General features: G+C 42.0%; 1 protein-coding gene across 7 annotated transcripts in view; it reads right to left on the bottom strand.

Annotated features, from left to right (window-relative positions):
- The window catches only part of HDAC4 (histone deacetylase 4), a 279,008-nt gene that overhangs the window by 32,570 nt on the left and 228,017 nt on the right, over positions 1 to 18,421 (bottom strand). For all 7 annotated transcript variants that reach the window (XM_067298642.1, XM_067298648.1, XM_067298646.1 and 4 more), the window contains 3 exons: positions 14,321 to 14,441; positions 10,029 to 10,075; positions 335 to 442 (listed from right to left, as the gene is read on the bottom strand). In XM_067298642.1, the coding sequence (XP_067154743.1) occupies positions 335 to 442; positions 10,029 to 10,075; positions 14,321 to 14,441 (276 nt within the window). The remainder of the gene's footprint in view (positions 1 to 334; positions 443 to 10,028; positions 10,076 to 14,320; positions 14,442 to 18,421) is intronic.

The raw sequence follows: 18,421 nt of genomic DNA, 5'->3' as shown, positions 1-18,421 counted from the left end.
TTCCTTCCATTCAGGAAAAAACCTCTGAATGAGGTCACTTAAGCAGCAAATTAGCTGGCCCAGCTGAAGTCAACAGCAAGACCCTCAGATATCACTTGAATAATGATTTCACTTGCTGCTCTGGTTTCTTTCTTCTTTTTAATCAGTGCGTAAGAACATTCACCAGGAGTCTGCTGTTCACTTGCTGATACCCTCAAAGATTTTTATGACTAGAGCCAGATGGTGCCATTAAAATAAAGCTAACTGAATCTTCTGCATAACACAGCCATGAACTGAGTTCTGCTGATTCCTGTACAGAGCTGGTATCAAAGCTAAGTGTTATTATCATACCAACCTTCAATTCTCCGGTGGCTACTTTAAAAACAAGTTCAATGACACAGCCCACAGCCAGGCGAGCAGCACCAGATGAGTGAACTTCATTCCAAATTGTGTCGCTGTCGACCTAATCGAGACACACAGAAACCATTTTTAGGAACAATAAGGCTAACTGAGGAAATGGAGGCTCCCGTTTTACAGAGAGATCATTCAAACGTGTAAAATGCATGTATTTGCAGAACTGACCGTAGCAATGCCAGGCGCGGGAGCCACTCTCACCTGAAGGGTGAGTGTGCAACAGCGCAGCGGTGGCCAACAGGGCTCTGCCTCCACGCATGAAGGTAGTTGCTAACCGCAATAGTGACGACTCTAACGGCAGAGCTACTGAGGGTCTGTCCCAACAAACAGCACTAAAGAGATGACAATTTTCAATAGCTCTGTGGTGCCAAAGGGTCAAAGCCGTAATAGAGACGCAAATTCAGTATCTCAAGCACCACAAATTTTCAGGTGTCTCCTACCAGTATTCTTCTAAGAGCACAGTATTTCTCTTTAATTGCTGGAGTAAATGGATCCAGGATGAAATAAAAAGGTTTTAAAAAAACACTTTAAAACAATCTTATTAAAAATGAGAATACAATGAAGAATGATGTTTAACAATGGACATTTAAAAAATGCCTGCCCAACTTACTCCTGCCAGATTTATCAACATAAATCACAGTAACTTCCCTGGAGAATCATAAGATAAATTCTGTCTCATTAAAGCTAACAACAGACCTTCAACATCTAGGTGCTAACTACAGACATCTACTTAAATGCTAAATATTTGACAGGACCAGGATCAATTTCCCTTAGAAAATGTGCAAATAGACAAAAGGAAAGAAAAGGAAAGGCATTCTTGAGACAGTCTTTGCTTCATTATTATACGAGATCATGTTCTAATTTAAACAAAAAGTGAGAACTGTTGGCTTTTACCACATTAATCTCAACAACTGTACAAAGGCACGATTAGTTTGCAGACACATGATGAAATGCCTGTTCAATTTTTACTACAACTCTGTTGGAAACTGCAAAAGAAGGCGGGGGGCCAGGGGGATTCCTGGGGGACTGTTTATAGGCTGACTTGCCGCTGGGAAAGAGCTGCTTTGGATCTCCTTTAAAGCACCCTGATCTGTTTGCATGCTGGCATGAAAGGAAAGCTTGTTTTCTCCTTGTCAGTCACGGCCTTTGCAAAATCCAGACTACTGGAACTGTCCCATGTCAGGACAGTTTGGCTACCCAGGAACATCACTGGGTAAGAGTAATATTTGCTCAGTGCAAAGGATCACCAGCTATTTCTCATGGAATACTCCACGTTGAGCGTATTTATGGAAACAATGGCAAAGGGGGAACGAAAGAAACAGACTGTCTGTCTCAACTGGCATCCAGTTTGCTTGCTGAGCTCTAGGGAGATACAAGCAGCTCAACACGAGATTGATCCATCTCTTCCATGGCTGCATTAAAGCCAGTGGAGATAATTCCAGGCCTGTTATCAGTGACAACTTCTGGCAACATCTGCCATGAGGACAGTTTTGAAGTCACAGTAAACCAAGAAAGTTTCATGAGAATGCCAAAAAAGGCACCTCTATACTGTCAATGTAATACTGCCAATACATTTCACTGTCTTAGGCTCTGGGGAAAGTCACTTCACTGGTGAAAAAGCCTACACTAACTATTCTTGGTACAAGGACTCCCCTAGATCCCTGTCAATTTGGGCAATAACATGGGAACAGAAGTACCATGATAGATGTTAAGAGGTGGTCAAGTTTGCAGTTCAGGTGTTATGACACTGCTGTGGTCCCCTTAGGAGATGCATCAGTCTTCATTCTCAGATCCTCTTCATCACAGCATTTGAGAGTGTGAGATACACGTATTTTTAACAACTGGGAACATTTATTTCCCTTTTTGCTAAGGAGCTGACAGCCTCACTGTCTGTAGAATTCAATCCTGCTCTTGCCATCTCAGATAAGGATAAAATTCACAGGCTCTACAGGACTATCTGCTGCCTCACTTCCACAGAGTGAGGGCCACACAAAGGTGGCTCACATTTCTGTTACCTGCAGGTTTCACAGAAGTGAGATACAGCTACACCATGTGATCTGGACCAAGCAAATTTATTCAAAAAGTAGTTCTTGGTCTTGAAAGAAGATGCTTCAGGACACCTGTAGCCAAGAGATTCCCTCTCTCTCTTTGTCCAACCACAGCAAGTATCAGGCCCTTGCAGTGGATGCAAAACTGCAAGAGGACCACCTTTATTCACCATAAGTCATCAGAGAAACAGAAACAAAAAAAAAAAGAGAAATTCAGATGTCACAAGCATGTCTTTATTCAAGACTAGGAAGGTCCAACAGGATCCTAAGACCTCCTTAGACTTTTGTTTCTGCTAGCTTTTCCCATAAGGCATGCAAAAGTCACCAAGCGTCTTAGCCAAACACTGTTAAGTTCAAGCCCTTTGGTGCCTGAAAAAGCCAGGCTTACATTGGCAGCATTTCAAGAAGAATGAGGAGGGCAAGAGGGAGTGGTTTTGAAGAGTTATTATTTCTGCAGAAAGAAATTAAGTTCCTAGAAAAAGAATTCCACCTGTAGTTTGGGAGCCAATTCCAAGGACTCTGCCATGCCCTCCGCATTCAGCTACCCAGCAAGAGGAGGATTTGGTCAAGAGATGTCTGTTCCCATCCACAAGTTCTCCATGGCTCCATCCTGCTCACAAACATCTCCAAGATAAGGATTTAACACCCCGCCATCTTCCCCAGAACGGATGTCTGGAGACCACTGGGCCCTAATCCAAAGCAGCACTTCATCATCTGTTTCACTGTAAGTGTTTGAACAGACCCACTGAAGTCATCAGTGCTTCGCAGCAAAGGGGCGTAGACTTTGCCATGGTGGAAAATGCTATTAATGTGGCCCTGAGCTGGACTGCTCTCTGACTCCAAAGCTGCTGCTGTTTGGTGCATGAGCTGCTGTTGACCCCTCCATCATTCTTGAATTCTGAGGTTCATTACAGAGGAGATATTATTTGGCTCTCCTTGCCTATGATTTCTTTGATGTAGCTGCCATTACAGGAGTTGTTGCTGGGACAGCACATCAGCCTTCCCATCTGGAAGGACTTTACAGAGAGAGAGGAAGCATATTTCTTGCCTTTTGTTGATCTGACAGTGTATTTCTCTTTTTCTCTCTTGAAGTGGACGGTACAACTGTGTCAGAGACATCGAGTCCTCCACATCTGTTGGGTTAGGAGTAGTTGTCCTGGCCAGCACACTTGTCTTCTTGAGAATAATATTAGTGACTTGTTCATTCCAATAAAGGAACTGCCATTTCTGTTACATGAGCTCTTAGGAGAGCTGAGGAACTCCAGAGGTGGGGAGAGGGAATTCAATGCTTGTGACCTGCTGCACAGTCTTAACCTCCACAACATATACGATTATTACAAAATGATGAGAGAACACAGGAAAAGAAGGGTCAGCAGTTTGACACAGGCTCTTTTCTAGGAAGAATGCCTAAGATGTTTTAGGGTGAGACCTGAAAGAGTTTTTCCTTCCTTATAAACTTGAAGTCTTTATTAATATACACGATGAGGTTCCTATTAGCACTGTATACTGTACTATATATGAATGCAGAACTATTTCAAATTAAAGTGAAGAGGATCTTATAAAAGGTTTCATTATCCTAATCTTTTCTTTAGCTGAAAAGCTATCCAGATAGGCATTTAAAAATAGGGACCAGTAGAGACATGTTACACAGCAGTTCCAGACTCTACAAAGGAAAGGAGAACAAAGGAATTCTGCTTTTCTCTCCTCATTGCGCTTAGAGTTAGTTGCACATGTCATCCATGCTGCCAGGGAATTATCTCTACCTAAGTGCATCTCCTAGTGCTCTAAAGCATTGATTAAATAACCACATTTTGTTCTTCTAAGACTTTCTAATTACTTTCTTATTTGCATTCCATGGCAGTCCTTTTTGTTGTCTCTACTCTGTGCTGCATGCTGCACACCCGCACAGGTAAAAATTTTTTTTACATACTCAAGACCTTACAATGGAAAAAAAGAACAACTTATTCTGGAAAAGAAAAATATTAATACCAAGATCTGCTGAATGTGCAGAGATAAAAGAAAAGATACATGAAAAAAAACAAAAAAGTTAGAAAATATTCAATATTACAATATCAGGTCTTTGAACTTTTTGTATTAAGATGCAAGTATGCTTGGACTATTTTGCAGATTCTCAAAGCTCAAAATCTTTTCTCCAAAATCTACTTCTAATTATCCTGTATTATGTAATGCTCTGGTGCATCTAAGTAATATATTAATAAAAGAGCATGTACTATAGAGAAGTAAAGGTAATGTCTCTAAACAAAAATACTGCATAGTGCACTTGCAGATGTTGCTAGAGTAAAGATCAGCAGGAATAAATTACTGTTGTTTAAATCAGAGCTCACATCTGTTGATATAAGTGCTTCTGTGCTTTTTTTTGTTCCTGCTAAGATCAGAATGTTTGCAGATGGGAAGAGGTTTGTTAGTGCCGGTTACAACAACGTGAAGGCTTCCTCTTATAAAACAAATAAGGGAAAACTCACAAGAGACATCATGACCTGGTTTTTAAGGAGAAAGATTGAAAGGTTTCATGCAACAAACTGATTTGCATTTAACTTTTTCCTGTTTCTTTCACCTCCTCTCCTTTTACCTCCTTTGTCACATTCTCTAGTAAGAAGAACTCATGGAAATTCATATATTGCTCCAAACACTTAAAGCAAAATGGGAACATTACTGATATGCTGCCCCATTTCCATTGAGGGCAACTGAGAAGGCAATGCTGCTAAGCAAGGTGCCTGAGTTCGACCACGAGAGCTGGCGAATAAACCACAAACCTAACAGGACAGCGAAGAGGAAAAGCAATGCTCTGTCATGTCACCAGGAGACAGCCAGGTAGATGATGTGATGTCAGAAAGTTACAGAGAAAAAAACAGAAAAGGAAAAAAATCTTAGCTGTAGCCACATCCCTTTGGACAGAAGAAAACTCATTCCCACCTCCTAGGAATAACTACAAACTTCCAGGCATCCAGAGTTATCCTCAGGAACCTGCTCATCATATTCTCCTGCCTCTACTGGCCCTATTATCCAAGGTGCTGGCTCAAAGATAGGAAAGCAGGTAGTAAGGCCAGGAGAGAGATTTATGGCCTTCAGAGACTTGGGACCTCTAGTATATGGTAAAAATAAGATTCAGATAACCGGGAACAAAATGGAAGAGAAAGAAACAGTAAAGACTACATCTTTCCTCTCCAAAGCTAATTGATACTGCTGAAGATGGCATCAGGTCAGACACTGAGGTCAACCTGGCGTGGTGTAACATAATATCTATTTCATTAGCTAGAACTGGAAAAAGAATACAGCTAACAGTCAAGTTGTGTTACAAAACCCCTTTTCAATCTATGAGCCTGAGGTTCAGAATAAATGATCACTGTTAGGACATGTATTTAGGAGACAGTCCACTGGTGTATTATTTTTTCCCCAAGGAAATACAATTTGCTGACCCAATTACTCTTCCTTTAGCGTATTTTCTTCACCAAGAAAATATGTAAACCGTAAAGCATTAATTGAAAGTAAACACCCCGGAGCTTTCCAGAGCAGTGGAGGAAAGTTTCTGACTTCCATCTCTGATGAACAGACCATGTCCTAACTCTTCCTTTCAGAGCCAAGCGTTTGGTCTGATGTGTAACTTTGGAGGAAACATTCCTCCGTCATTTGATTGCCTCCTTGCAATCAAGCCGATAATCTGGCTTTGACACTAGCCAGCAGCAGATGCTTTGGGAAAGCATAAGAGCAGGACAAATAGCTATACGTTGACGGCTCATTCGTTCAGCTTCTAGCAGTCCCCACTATAGGGGTGTCCTGAGATACAGAATGCATCTTCATCCTTGTGCTTAACAGCTCTTCATGGACTTTTTCCCCCCCATAAATACGCCTAAATTGCCTTTTAAACCCATTTATTCTTTCAACCTCCATAACATCACCTGTGGAAGAGAGTTCCATCGTTTAACTGTGTGCAGGAAAAGAACTTGGTTTTAAACCTGCTATCCTATAATTTCACTTGAGGCCTTCAGCTCCTGAATTGTAAGAAAGAGTAATCACTTGGCTTTCGCCTAGTCCAGGCCTTTCCCTGATCCTGCCCACATGCATTATTTCACATCCATCAACACTGAATTTCATAAACTGCTTTACTGCTCAATTTTTTGTTATCAAGAGATAACAATATAACAGAGATATTCTCTGCAGTCAGCTTTCATTTTGATGACCCCGAATAAACATAATACCATCAGCAGAGCACATTTGCCTACCATCTATCCCCTGATCTTCAGCATTTCAATTAAAAACAAAGATTTCTGTGGGACTGAAACTCTGTTATTTCCTATCTTCGAACCAGCAGGGCACCCAGAAGAGGACTGGTCCCTCCCTTACTCTACAGCAGGTTGACTCAAGTTCTCTGGGTAAAACACTCCTTATGAAGCAATTGGCCAGCTGGAAAAGTGTCTAGCATCTTGGTGAGCTGAATATAAAGATCCATGAGACATCCACTACAGTGCCCTTATCTTGAGGTGACAAAGGCAGAGAATCATGCGGAAATATTTCATGCTGAAATTCTCCTCCAAAACTGGGCATGGATATCCAGGCAGGGATCTAGCCTGCCTCTCCAGGCAATGTTCGTTAGAGGTGTTCGGCTGATTATCTCTATCTCCTATAGGCAGTTAGTCACCCAATCAGCTGCTCTACCACCCCAAAGACGACATACAAAAAGGAAACAGGGCTTGATCTCTCCAGCACACTGTGGCTGTGTAGCTAAATCATTCTTAGTGGTCCACCTCTCACATTCAGGAGGAAGGACACAAGACAGCACACTACAAACAGTTGGCCTTAGGCAGTCAAGCAGTTGTCCAACATGCCCTCTCATCAACATGCTCACCTGATCTTCCTTCATCATCAGAAAAACACCAACAGAACGAGTATAAAGCAACTTGAGCGCACACAAAACTTCTTAAGCTACCACAACCTTCTCAACTTATAAGAAAACGTTGCAACAAAGCCTGATTACTAAAAGCTTAAAAGTCCTGCCGACTCAAAGGTGAGTCATGTTCTGCTTACCTTGATGATTACCTTGGTGATCTTGAACAAGAGAGAGTACAGACACAACTCCAATGCTCCTCATCAGTCAGAAATGCCCTCTAGCTACCTGCATAATGGTCTGATAAGCAACAGCAGAAAAAAAAATCCAGTAAAACCGCCTCTAAGTCCTCTTGCTAGAACAATTTCAAATGATTAGTTTACACTATAACAAACAGCATTCAATAAACCAGCAGTCTTCACAGGACGAACTTCTCAGAATTGTATCACACTTTTAAATTCCTTCTCGCTAAGTCTTCATAGTTGGTATGTTAACCTGGCCCCTGATTTTATTAAAATCTTTTCTTCTGTTCTCTTCTAATAATGTTACACTCATCTTAAAAGTGTCTCGTCATCCTCTTTGGCACAGAAAATAGGTTTTTTCATCTGCTACCGAAAGGCAGGCTCTGTGGCCTCAGCTAAAACACCACTACGGGGCATCTTGCAACAGTTTCTCATAGTAAATCAAATCAAGGACAACTTGTTTCATAGAACCAGCATGCCAACAAAGACTAAAGTCTTCCCTGTATTTCTTCAGTAAAAACACAGCACTGCAAAGCCAACTTTCTTGACAAATCTTGCAAAGACAACAGAAAGCAGGCTAGAAAGGACCTTGTAAGATGACTGCATGTATTGCCTACTCCAAAGGAGATGGCCTACACGTAAATCCATCCATACTACATACAAGTGCAAAACACTCCCTGCTTAATATGCTGTAGCCAATCATTCTCTACCATGCACTCATTTTTCCCTACAAATACACAGCTGCTGTGTATATAATCCTAAGAAATGCATCCCAAACGCAATGAAGAGGAACATATTTTTCTCTATCAGATAGGAAAGCAGCAGAACCGCACAAATAATACACATTGTATTCCAGTGTAACTGGGAAAGCAAAACAAAACAAAACAAAACAAAAATTCATGTTTATGAAAAATCTGACTATCATGTTGTTGATTACTAGTTTTAAAAAGCTTTTCTGCTACAACATGGAAATATCCCTTGGAATTACTAAAACACTGTAGAAAAGTTAGCATATGTTTTATTTAATATTTTAAGGCTACATGGAGACAACTGACCATAAAGTTAACTGCAAACACTATCTTCAGAATATTACCAGCATATCAATAATACCAGCACTGTGCGTTTCCTGCCTTGATTTAGGATTTAATGCAAGACTTATGGGACTGTGTTAGGCTCAGGCACTGTCTCTACTTGTTACCATTCAGTCTTCATTTGCAAATGATAATTTCTGCTTTGAATGGCATGCCTGACTGCAGGGCAGAGTAAATCCAAACCTTTTAAACTCTAGCCAAAAATTTGCCATGAATTAGGAGACTGCAGCATATTTACAATACAAAATAAAATATCTCTACGAGTGCTCAGTGGTGGCGGTATGAATAAATGCCGATTATTCTTTTTTTGACGGGATAATTTTCAAAGCACCGATTTTGCAAAGACTCAGGAAGAAAACAATTTTGTTTCATTTCCATAACAGAATCCAGACCTCTAAATTCAACCTCACGAGCTACAATTATGCATAAGAACTACCACTGTGAATTTTCAAACACAATGCCTTTTATTGTCTCTTCTCATTCTTTTCCCTTCCTGTTCTCCGAGATTTTCTGTAGCGTCACCCTACACACAAACTTTAGGGCAGAAAGTCTGACTTGAAAGGAAAACTGTCAAGTTTTCAGGCTTCAAAATAACCCCAAAACTTTCAACACAAGGTATTTGAACGGTATTTTTTTTTCAATCTTCCAAGAACAAACAAACAAGAAAAGTCTTCTTTTTGTTACCAGAGAATCTTGACAGATGAAAACTAATGTTCAGCTTTTACATGATGGATGGACAGATATTTTCATCACCTTTTTCAGAATTCATGTGCAATTGCCTTGAGCCCCAAAAATGAAAGGTGGCAAATAATGAAGACTGCAATTCCCTTGCGTTGTGTAACCCATGGGACATTTTATTCTAGGACAGTAATATAGCCCAGACACAAATACAGTAATTTACTATTTACAGGAACTTCCCAAATATTATCCTGCAATATCACTATTTTATTAATACATTTTCCACCTGCACTATTAGGCAGGCAGCTCTGAAGTTCCAACACTGAAGATGAAACACCTACACAAGCATGAGCAACATGAAAAGCACATCTTGCTTTCTGTATTGTTGCAGTGCATTTTTGTCTTCAGCATTTGCTTTAAAACACAGTAATCTCCGAGCCATTAAACATCACTGCCTGGGAAATGAGTTTTTGCTCCCAAAAGCCAGAGACAAAACACGCCTCTGGATGTCGCGCACATTTCAGGACTCCAAAACAGTTTAAAATCTTCACACTGCTTTTGAAGAAATGCACGTGAGGCCATCACTGCAACCCCGCACCCCAGACAGACCGTGTTTATGAGTAACATCTGGTTGCAATTACCCGCTTGATGGAATGCAAAGCAACAATTTTAGTTAGCAATGGGACTTAGAGAACAAACAGGACATTATTTACACATTAAAGCAAGTACTCACCCCAACACCGCCACAAGGAAGCCTGACAAACATTGATGTTAGAGAACCTGCAGGAAAAAAAAAAAAAATCCAGTAAGTCCTCAAAAGGTCAAATTCACCAGGTTTGGGTCCAATTTTATGGCAATGCTGAAGTTTTTCTCAGCACAGTTATGGACTTTGGCTTTATTACAATTTTCAAAACACACACAAATAACCCAGTTATATTTCAACAAATACATAAAATATATACTTGCACTTGTTCGAAAGCCTTCGCAGCACAAAAGCTTTCTATAAATCCCATTTTCTGAAAGGTTTGTGTGCTGTTCTGCATACCAGGCAACCAGGCTGACTCTAAACGACTGAGATGCTATCCATAACTGCTAAGCATGTCTTCTGAGATTAACATTTTAACCACTTTCAACTGAAGGAGGATCAGAAATCATAAAAAAAAAAAAAAAACAAAAAACCAACACACCCTAATTATCAGTCACCTCCAGATTCACTAGAGGATTTTGGAGCACATTTGTTTCATAAAAGAGGAAAACTTTAAAAAATAAACCAGTGGCGAGCAAACAGAACAAGTTGACTTGGTTGACAAGGTGACTACGTTATCCTTTCAACTCAAAGCACAGTTAATGCCTCCTATTATTAATCTGAGCACACAGCCAGATTCACTCTTTGACTGGATCCACAAGAAAGTTCTCAGATCACCCTGCCTTAGACCTCCTGCCACATCTTTTGCTCCTAATCCATCTATTATTTAAACATTTATTTTTCCGACAACAATTTATGTTTGCTATATGCAGCCTTATTTGCCTAAGTTTAAACTTGTTTAACAGGTTCCAACGCTTTACGCTGCCAAGCAAGGGATGGATTCTGGTTTTTCACCTTGAAACCTTCAAGGGCTTTAGCAACACTTCAAGGAGTAGGGTTATGCAACCTGTGTTGAAAGCTGCCGCCTTCAAACCCATCTGATAAAAACATATGAAAGCAGATCTTTGTAATGCTCAGGCTCCTCTGGGAAAGGCAACTTCAATATCGATGGCAGACTTCTATGGCTGCAAGCGACTTCTCCTACATTAGTGAAGAATGGCACCCTTTGCAAAAAGACTCAAAAGTAACAATCTACAGGACCAAAGAGAATATATAATATATTCTTCAGAATAATATATACTTCGGAAGTAGAAGTATTCAGCTGAGCCACAGTATCTGAATGAATCAACACCTGCTCATGGTTCTGAGAAACCTGAGCTATTTACTTCCTTCCCGCTTCCTCTTCAAGACCTACCAGATGAAGGGACATCCCTATTACCACTTACAGACGCTTAAAAAGAACTAATCCTTGTTTTCATCTCTCAGCTTTACAAACTCTTCCCTTTTAGGCTGAAATTTCTCATGCTTTTTCTTGCTCCTAGATCTATTGAAGGAGAAGAGTTTACAGAGTCAGTTACTGCATTTCAAGCGAATACCAAGACACTCAGGTCTGACAAACATACAGTTGCATACATGAGCCTCAGACTTCAAACCTTCCATAGAATTAGTCTGCTGACATATTTAAAAGAACCCCACAGAGCTGTTTTATACATTTAAAAACTTTTTAAACCCTCAAAATGAGCGGATGGCTGAGGAAGGGGCTGCTTACAGGCTCACTCACCCATCCACACAAATACTCAAACCCAGTTTTGTCAGTGAGGTTTTCTTAGCACATCAGTGGCAGTCAACTTTGCTATGGTCCAGCACCTTGGAAACCATCAAGTTAAGAAAGGGTGCTGTTTTTAGACACAGCGTCGCTTCCTGCCCTGCTTCCCAAAGACAACCTTCTACTTGGATGCTGCAGAAACATCCCAGATGAGCTCACGCATCTTGGCATTTCAGTGCACATTTGGAAGGCTGCGCTGTCCCTCTAGATCCCCGTCTGCCAAGTTATCAACTTATTTTCTCTTGCTGGACAGGGTGACGGGCAGCCATGCCAAATGGCAAAGCCATTTGCTCTTCTGCTAATTCTGTTGCGCGCCATGAGCATCGATGTCAGCTCACGGTGTACGCACAGCACGGCAGCACCACTGGGCAGTGGGAAGAGGTGGTTGGTTGCTGTTGGGGCAAAGACAGTCATGTGAGTTGGTAGCGAGTCTCCTACTGTTAGCAACTCAGGCCTAAAAGGTGCCAACTGAATTGAGGAAACAAGCTCTAAGCTTGGTTAAGAGCTACTGGAAAACGATGCCTACTGGAGATCCCGGGGACTCCACCTCTCGCCTGCAGCTGCAGCCTTGAAAAGCAGATGTTAAAAAAATAGTTGATTGACAGCATTTTTGGCCATCACTGGAGCCCCCTGTGTAGTCTCAGCCTAGATCTAGTTAACATCCAGAAATATGTTAATCTTCAAACTGATTTGTCAGTAATATTGCTTCTCGACAAGTTCACCTTCTTTATAAATTACACCTAAACAGGCAACTTTTTGTAATGGAATACCCTCATGTATTAGAATTATTTCTCTTCACTAGAAGAATAAACTTAATCCCTACAGATATTTTAAAATGAGTTATTCAAAGGTATGTGAGGACACAATAAAACTAGAGAAGTCATGAAACGTAGAGCAAGAGCTTCTCTTCCCTCAGATTCTCTGTACAAGACATTCAGTGAAACCGGGGAACCCCAAATCCAATACTAATCAAATGTTTGTTTCCCCAAATATATCTCTGGAACCACTGATACAGATTATATATACCAAGAGGCAAAACTGGAATGGAGTAGCATTGCCAGAGGATCTGACATCTGAATGCATAGGAAACATTCAGCATTATCACAGTCTACCCAAAAATCAAATGTTGTGCAATGTATCAGACATCTGAGATCAGACTACTCCTAAATGAAAAGGGTTAGGACAACACACAGCCCCTTCTGCCCCCCCCCCCCCCCCCCCATGCTGGTGATGACTGCTGCCAGAGGCAGGGTGCTGACCCTGTCTGACCTAGGCTGGTGAAGCCAATGAATCAAAAATGCTAGAAGACTGCCCAGATCACATCACAGGCAATCTGATCCACAGAGGACGCTCAAGACAAACACCCTGATCTTCGGCGCTAGTTAATTAGTCCCAGGAATTTGCAGCAAAATCAATCAGTGCAGAGGTGGTGCACCTGCAAACGAGCCGGAGACTTCTCCGTTCTGCCAGGGGAAAATTTACACGCCATTTGTTTGGACTGCCAGATATGTCTTACGCAAGGCAAGAGTATTACACTACCAAGGACATGATGTCATCAGTTATTTAAACTTCACATATTAATTGCGATATCACTCAGCCAAAGGTGTCTACCTCTCATTTCTTTGGGTTTTAAAGAGGTGGTAACTTAGCTATAAATACAGTGCTAATTACATGTTTAAACAACTGGCTAATAGCTTTCCTCTTTGGGGATCTAATGTACATACTGAATGTGTTGCAAATTCTTTCCAGCTCTTTTGCTGTGACTACTACAACATGCAGACCATCAAGTTAATCCTCTTTTTATATCATTTAAAGTGAAGTTAATCCCAACATAAACTTTCTCAACTTCTAGATTCCAGAACTGTCTTATTCCTGATCTCCTCATGAGAACTTCCAAAAATGCCCCTCCAACCCTTCACCTACTGCTGCTAAAAGGCAAAAAATGAAGGGAGAGGAATACATTTCAGGTAGGCTGCTAAAATTCACATGATTTGATTGCTAGAGGTGGAGTTGGTTTTCTGAACGACTTTCCCCTAGACCGTTTGCAAGGACAATTTTAGAGCAGATGCAGACCTGTTTTGGGCAGATCCAGGCCCCAGTGAAAGGAAGAAGCAAACTCAAATTCAGCAAATGTAGGATTGCCTAACAGACCCATGCATCTTACTTGCAGATTATCCACACAGACCTGACAGCTATTTGTTGATGTCTAGGAAGTTGGTTGGTGCTACAGATCCAAGTCTTTAGGAGGGTATTCCAAGTCCTAATTAGCAATGGATAACTGTCTAATATGCAGAGCAGAATGTCCAAGGATAAAAATAGGTACTGAATTATCTCTACTCCTCAGAGAGGGTCCTTTCAGGTTCTGAAGCCATTAATGAAAGGCAATTTTAGATATCCAAGATACAGAGATCTACCTAAGAATAGAACATGCATCGTGTACCACTCTCAGGTGGGATGAATCTTCTTGAGAACTGTCTACAGTTGAGGACAGAGGTAGCCTTGCATGCCCACCTTGCAGACAGCTAACACTAAGCAATTGCCAGCGTCAGTGTTGTGGCTGGCAGCGTGAACGTCAGATGTCTGGAAGGTGACCCCTCCCCATGCTGAACTATACCTAGAAGTTTCTTGCTGTCCAGTTTCTGTCTGTTCAGAGGGTTTGTGCCGTACAGTAGCGTATGGGCTTCCGAGTGAACTGTCTGCAGCTCTTCTAGAGTTGCTTTTCTTCCACGAATACACTGAAAGAGGAAAGAAAAGCAGCAATGAAATCACTGATTACCATGCACAGTCCTATTTTCCCTGTGTCAAAAAGGAAATCCCACTCTAGGCGTACGCAATAAAGGTCTGCTTAACCCACATTACAGAGCTTTTCTTTTTCCCATAACAAATCATAAAGACAGTGAGCAAAAAAACTAAAATGTGTTCTCTTGTGAAAAATTCATCTTAAGACAGAGAGATTTTGGTTTAATCCCCTATTCAAAATATTAGCTTGACATAAAGTCATCTTTGGACCTTTTAATGTTTGTTTTAAACATATTTACCTCAGAGCATTTGCTACATTACACAGGGACTACTTGACTACTGAGTATTTAGGATTTCAGTTGTAAACCATTATAAAGTGCCTAAATGATTCACTGATGAAAACACAGCCGTCCAAACCCACATGCACTTCCCCACAGTGATTATTAAGCTAACCTCAAAAATTCTCCCCAAAACGCCACTCTCCAAAAGCGAACCTTCTAGCAATTAAGGGTCATCTGCAAACTTTCTACTCTCAGACTGATCTTGAAAACCCTACAAACTTAAACCCTTTTGTTTCGCCATACTGTGATGCAGGTTAGGCTGGGCAAGGGGAAATACTGCAGCAAACGTGCTCCCCCCTGCTTTTGTTGCCAGCTGAAACCGAGAAGGGCCAACACACAACTCAAGTCAAAAGTCTGGCTCCATCGAAGATTACAGCAAAGCTTTTACTGAAGTCAGTGGGACCCAACTTCACTTCAGATTTTAGAAATTAGAGATCTTTCCCCCTTTTTTCTCAGAGTGGCCCAGTTTATTTTGGGGGCTTATCTTGTGCTGCCACCCTCTATTTGTGAGGCCTGATTTCAATCCTCCAGAACAGGCCAGCAAAACCTGTTTGCAAGAACCCTCCCAGTGTGTTTTACATAGCTTAGAATCACTTCATGATTTTTTTGCTGTGATTTTGTCTAAAATGCTCTAAAAGGAGTTATCATTTGGAGGGGTTATTTCCTAAAGGAGGACATGGCATCATTACTCCTCTCTGCAATGCATTAACAGTAAAATGTCGGAAAGCTCTGAAAGCATCTTGTGAAGATCCCGGGGTCATCTAACATGCAAACCTCAGCAACAAAGAGGAACGTACAGGCACGACCCAAGGCCGGCATTTACCTTGTCACGCAGTTTGCTCTGCACGCACCATGCAACAACACGTGCACCCTCCCATACATACTTCACTGTAGCTTTGCCTAAACAGTGCCAGTTTCCCTTTTTTTAAAAAAAAAAAATCCACATTCCTGTGGAAGCAGAGCTTCTAACAAGAACCAAAATATGGACAGCTTTCCAAAAAATAAAAAAAAAAACTCCTGAAAAGAATAGACTTTCAAAGAATTGCCACGTACCGCTTGCTTTACATGGGAGTGCTAGAGACAGGAGAAGCTGCAAGGAGCAAGGATCAGCTGCACTTGTTCAAAGGTATCGGCACTTCTAGCAAAACAGAGCCTGCTTTACCACCAGTTTAGTCATCCCTGACTGCACTGTTAAATCCTGGCACAGCGAGACTGTCTGAGGGTGGAGCGCACGGGGCCTCCGCCTGCACCACCCACAGGCAGCACCTTCCTGCCCCCAGCACTTGCACATCCGAAAGAGGGTGTCACAGGGAATTCGGTGTCAAAACATCAGCACGAGCCTCTGCCACGTGTTTAAAGGTGCACGGGAAACCACTCTGTTAAAACCATCCGAGCTGTAAAGCAGCAGAAATCACAGCACCGCGGGAGTGCTCAAGCACTCTGCCACTCATAACTTCGGCATTTCTATACTCCAGTCCCTCTTTTATTTTCTGGACGCTCTGTTCCACCAGCGAACATTTCCTGAGGTTAAGGACGAGGCAAAAATGTGCCATCCCATTAAAGATGTAATAATTGCAAAAATGCTAGACCCAGAAGGGACGGAAATATTTGGAAAATCCCCCTTGAATGTTTCTCCGGTCTTCCTTTTTTGTTCGTGGCAAGTCTGTCTCCATTACCTCTTGCAGGCTTTTTACATACAGAAATAGCATTTTGTATTTCTTGGCATTGCGGGAACGTACAAAGGGAAGGGCAGCCCTTTCCAGTAACACGCCAGGTCCTCCGTGGCCGTAAACAACTTAAGCTCTCCTGGCCTCAGAAGAGCTGCTCCCATTTAAAGTAGGTGGCCCTACAAATATATCCAAGTCCTGTGCTCATTAGGAAAGCATAAAGGCCACCCGTCTTTCTATATGCCAGCCTTAATTGAAGGGAAGCTACAAGTCTTTGGAGAACTTTCAGAAGAAGTTTGAAGAACATATATCACAGAAAGCATTGCCTGATTCAAAAGAATTATGCCAGATAGGGTTTTGCACCTTTCTCATCTATCGAGCTTGCTCACTCCGTATTATCTGTCTCTTTATTCCAGCCTACTTCCTGGCAGCTGAGCTCAGGCTTTTCAATGTAGCAGTTGGCTTCTCAACCCCTGATGAACTAAATGGCTCTTCACTCCCTTTCCTTCATGTCTCCTGCTGCACAATATCTGACCTTTGCAGCAACACAACACCTCTCCTCTCCTGCTGCTTTATACGCTTTCTTCTGTGCTCTTCAGCTAGTTTTTCTTTTTAATTTTGAGCAACGACAATAAAACAATGTTAGTCTCAGTTTGCATTTTATTCACCCTTTCACCTCATGATGTTTTAATAGGGGAGGACAGGAATCTTGAGAGACCGTGAGCCAGGCCTTGTCCCAACTGTGGTCCTGCCCCAAGCCACAAAAAGCCATGAAAATTGCTATAAAGCTGCTTCTCCCAAGACTCCGGTTTCCCAGGCCCCACTGTCACCACAGTCACCGGTACGAGAAGCATCTCAGCGCTGGCCACCAAAGCTCTTCGGTGTGAAGCAGCTCTCTGGAGACCTCCTGGCTCTGGCCGCAGTGCAGACCGATGCACAGTGACTCTGCCGAGCTGGAGCAGGGACTGATTCTGCACTCAGATCAGCCCGAGGGCTGTACAGGATGGCCCAGCCCCATGGCTGGGTTTCACGTCCTTGCTCCGCAACTGCAACTAACCCCAGGGCTTGTGCTCACCGTCCTCGGGCTTGGAGCAACGCAGGCTTGCTGCCAAGGCGTGCTTGGAGACGGACCCCGGTCACCCTTCCCAAACCTGCTCTAGCAGTCCAAGGGTTCGGTTACCTCTCCAACCCATAGCAAAACCTATCGATTTCTTCCTGAGGCTGCTGAAGGCTGGGAGGATTACTTCATACAGTGATTGCGGCTTTGGTTTTGGGGAAAAAGCCTTTTTTTGAGATTGCCTCAATTAGGATAATTGTTGCTTTTAAGTTCAGCGCATACACCGGAGTAATTGTCGTATTTTATACCGCTAACTTAATTAAACAAGCAATGCTCTAAACCGCAAGCTGTCATCGTGTTTGGACAACCGTTTTCACTCCAAAGGGTCATCTTTAAACTTGTGCAACTCTGTCAAACTCTTACCTATCACACTGCAAACCTGGCACACGTTTTCCCCTCAGCTGGATGTTAAATGGGTTTTGGACAACTTCAGCAAATATATATCTGTTTCGCTGCTGAAAAATGGGGAGGGAAGGGAGAAGCGATGTTTTTTTTCCTGTTCTAAAAATATTCATGCCCCTTCTGGATCAATTCTGTCGCCTCCAAGAGAAATGGTAGGAACTCAGTACTTGGCAGGTTGTATAGTAGCCTCTCAGTTGCCTGATGAAAATGGCTTTTTACTGGATTAATTTCTGAAATTTCAAAGCAAGTATTTTTTTTGCATGCATGATAAAATATTTATCTGCCAGTCCATTTCTGGCTGGGGGCACGTGTACAACAGAAACACTGAGTGAAAATTTCCAGTTTACAGAGACCCTCAGAACTGTTTGAGCTTGCATTGAAAGCAGTTACAATTTAATTCCAGCACGCAATGCTTGCATTTCTGCTGCCTAACAGCAGAAAGAGCGGTT

This window comes from Apteryx mantelli, chromosome 6, assembly GCF_036417845.1.
Source record: "Apteryx mantelli isolate bAptMan1 chromosome 6, bAptMan1.hap1, whole genome shotgun sequence".
NCBI lineage: Eukaryota > Metazoa > Chordata > Aves > Apterygiformes > Apterygidae > Apteryx > Apteryx mantelli.
This window is presented reverse-complemented; position numbering and strand designations above follow the sequence as displayed.